The 3,577-nt window shown below is 49.5% G+C and overlaps 1 protein-coding gene across 1 annotated transcript; it reads left to right on the top strand.

The window, feature by feature from the left end:
- The first annotated feature begins 502 nt into the window (after positions 1 to 502).
- LOC121339465 (bcl-2-binding component 3, isoforms 3/4-like) lies at positions 503 to 2,620 on the top strand. Its single transcript, XM_041411248.1, has one exon. It carries the CDS (start codon positions 883 to 885, stop codon positions 1,525 to 1,527), a length of 645 nt encoding a protein of 214 aa, XP_041267182.1. The 5' UTR covers positions 503 to 882; the 3' UTR covers positions 1,528 to 2,620.
- Positions 2,621 to 3,577: the final 957 nt, after the last annotated feature.

Here is a 3,577-nt window from a genome sequence, read left to right as displayed (position 1 = left end):
AACAAGTGATCAGTGGTACGATTGTGCCTCATGCTGCAACGTCAAAAAGGGGGAACTACCTAATTGTGATGTATTTTGTCTTTTGTCTCTAAGGTGGCAGTGTTTTGGCTCCTTTCCAGTGCGACTTTCTAAATTGCAAATTTGTTGCAAGTTGTCATAAAAGGCATTGCATTTCCTTCTTAACCCATGTCGTAGATAGATTTTTGCATCAGAAACTTCAAGATTATTGTCCACATTCCTATTTTCATATTCTGCACCACTGATGTTAATACAGTTTTTGTAAACGCAGGAACACATTTTAATTTTTTAACTCTTCCAATCTAATCCCTTTGGTGTGCCGGTAGCTGTTTTTTCAATAGATTTGTTCATAGATGTGTTGGTGGTGAAGGACAGACAGAACAATAAGAACGTTAGTATTTATAACTTTCATGAAACTCTAATGAGGTTCACAGTGGGTTTCTTTGAGGTCAGTTTCAGTGGAATAATCGTCATGAAGTCTGTTTACATTTAGAAAGAAAAGAGCTTCCAAATTAAAAGTCCTGAGCCAAGGAAGGCGCTGCATGTACCGTGACAGCCCGTGCCCGCTGGCCCGGAGGAGCTGAAAACCAACCCCCGCTCCGGGCCCGTGCGGTGACAGCCCGCTGGCACATCTCCCCGGTGCCGGTACCGCGCCGCTCCCGGACCTGCCGAGTCCGCTGCTCCCGCCCGCCCCTTCCGCGGGCCCCGTTTGGGAGCGGGAGATCCGGCCGTGCCCGGGGCCCCGGGAGAGCGCAGCGCCCTCCTTTGCGAGCAGCGGCCCGGCGCCGCCCGCGCCATCTTGGGCTCTCGTCGGGGGCAGCGCTCCCCCTCCCTCCGCAAGATGGCGGCGGCGGGGTGAGTGACATGCCCGGTCACGTGGCGCGGATCGCCCCGCGCTCCCCCCGCGCCGCACGGTCTCTATGGCTCAGCCGGACACACGGGCGGCGGCGGCGAGGGACGGGCAGGCGGACGGAGCCTCGGCGCCCGCACGGCGCCTCCTTTGTCTGCGGCCTCGGCAAGGCGAGCGCTTTCCCCTCCCCGGCCCTCCGGCGCACTCGCCAGAGGGCTCGGCTTCCTCCTTCCCGCCGGCAGAGGCGACGGGGGCTCCCCGCTGGGGCGGCCGGGGCGGGGATCCCTCTGCGGCCCGTTCGCTCCGGCCGGCGGCACGGCGCGTCCTGGGGCGAGCGGGGCTGGGTCCGGAACGCCCCGGCCCATCGCCGCCTCTCCGGGGAGCGGGCGGGCAGGCCCGGCGGGGGTGGCGGGAGGTCAGGGCGGGCTGGCGGCCGCCTCTCCGCCCCGCACCCCGTTCATCGGCGGGCTGCCCCGGGCCGGCGGGGGGGTGGGGGTGTCTTTCGGCTGTGTTTCTCTCCCCCTCTTCTGCCCCCCCGGCTCCTCGCCTTTCTTCCTTCCCTCCCTGCTTCCCCTCCCCGCCCCATCTGTTACAGGCTTGCGGAACTGTGGCTGTTTGAAATTAAACGTGATCTTTACTGTACCAGCTGGGGTCTGTAATGTATCTGATAAATGAAGCTCTTCCCGTCGGTTTCAGGTCATGCAAGGAAAAGGGCAAATCTGGGGAGGGAGCTGGGCGGGGTTTCCCTTTGCTTTTCACAGTCAGGCGAGAGGAGTCTGGTTGATGTCTGCAGCAGATAAAGGAGACAGAATCATCAAAAGACCTCCGAACCCTTTTATCTTTCTTCTGTTTTTCCCTCTAATTTCATTTGTCGCTGCTGTGTTGTCTGCCTGCTTGTTTGCCCCTTCAGAAGGGGTCGGGAGCACCAGGGCCCTGGCTGAGGTAGTAGTTTGTGCTGTTGGTCGGGTTGTGACATTGCCCGCTGTGGAGATAACTGCGCAAGCTACTGCCTTGCTAGTGCTGGTGATGATCAGCTGCAGATGAAGACAATGACAATGGGAATCCCCTTTGTATTCCCGGGATTGCATGCTGCTGAGGTGGCAACAATTCCTTCTCCTCCTAGTTCCGCAGGAGGAATCTACCCTTGGCCACCGAGACAAGTAGTGGGGTTCGACCCCAGCAGTGGGATGCTCCTTCTTTCGCAGAGCTGGATGAAAAATCTCTAGTTTCATGCTGTTCGGAGGGTACCTGAATTTGTGCTGAAGAGCAAGTGCCTGCATTTCTTCTCATGCTTAGATCTTATTATTCACCTGGCGTCCTTGAAAGAGGTGGATTTTCTGTTTTGTGAAGATTGATATCAGTGACAGACTTGCATTTTGTGTGTTCTGAATATGCAAAATTTGTATGTGTGCTATTAAGTGCTTTTGTCTGAATGGTAAAAAATCTTGAGTATTTCGCTAACAAAAGCAAAATATGTAATTACCACGTTATATAGATGAGAGAGTCTTTTTACAGTGTAGTTGACCAATTGTACTGCTTGGTGCTCACAATTTTAGGTGAACTGAGATATATTTCCTGTATATTTTAAGTTATTGTGAAAAGCAAAGTCATGAATTTGCTGTTGTGAATTAATTAAAATTGCTGGTATATTTATAGTGATGGCTAAGGGTATCTTTTTGATACAAATTTTAATGTGTTGATCGCTTATTACAATGGCTTAAACTTGTAATATATTAAAACCTTTACAATAAATGTGCATAACTGTCTCCTGTTTTTAAAAACTAATTAATTTTTCAGTCAGAATTTTTGTAAGACCTGACTATGAGTCTGTTAACTTTATAGTGAAAATTAAAGCTGTAGCTAAACACTTGAAATTGATTCATTGCCTTAGTAGTGCTTCTGGTTCATAGTTCTGATGTATTTATAATGAGAAGAAACTTGCAGATATTTAACTCAGCCTGTCTTTTTGAATTGTTTGAACTCATTATGTGTTTAGAAGACATGCAAAGGGTGCTCTTGCACCTCTGCTGAATGTGAAGTGTCTTGCTGAACATAGAGAAAAAGTTTAATCTGATGATACTTCATTTTGAGCCTGTGCACTGCATTATTCTGGTAATTCAACCTTTGTCATGAACTAAACTTTTCAAAAGCTAGGTATTCTCATGCTCACTAATAAACCAACACATTAGGTGTTGTTTCTTAGTAGCTTTTCTCTGAAGTACAGTAGCAGTCCTAGCTTTTCACTGTTACCAAATTTAAAACACCCTAGGGTTTTTTCCTAACTTAGTTGAAGGGTCAGAAAGGATGCTGTAGCTGCCTGCTTTTCACATCCTAACAAACAGCACATGCTAAGTAGAGCTTGTTTGATTGGGAAGTTAGGATGGTATTTTCACCGTCTACCTTTAGGCATCTTAACTGGCTAATCCACCAGTCCCTTTCTCCTCAGTGGAATAGGCTGAGAAATATCCCTGATACAAACCATGCTGGCAAGTGCCTTGGTGTTATTTGATCTGAATTAGTCTTTCACAGAGTTTGTCTCTGTATGTTGATTGTAAAGGGGGTGAAGGTGCTTCAGCTAATCTAAGTGCCTGTAGGTGGGTTGTGTGAAATTGTCCTCCCTGTTGCTTTGCCTTATGCTCAGGCAACTTGGGTAGGACAGATCTTGGCTCCTGTTGTAGCTTTTGGGGTTTGAGGGAAAGAATCAATGAG

This window comes from Onychostruthus taczanowskii, unplaced genomic scaffold (assembly GCF_017590055.1).
Source record: "Onychostruthus taczanowskii isolate IOZ18803 unplaced genomic scaffold, ASM1759005v1 scaffold35, whole genome shotgun sequence".
NCBI lineage: Eukaryota > Metazoa > Chordata > Aves > Passeriformes > Passeridae > Onychostruthus > Onychostruthus taczanowskii.
This window is presented reverse-complemented; position numbering and strand designations above follow the sequence as displayed.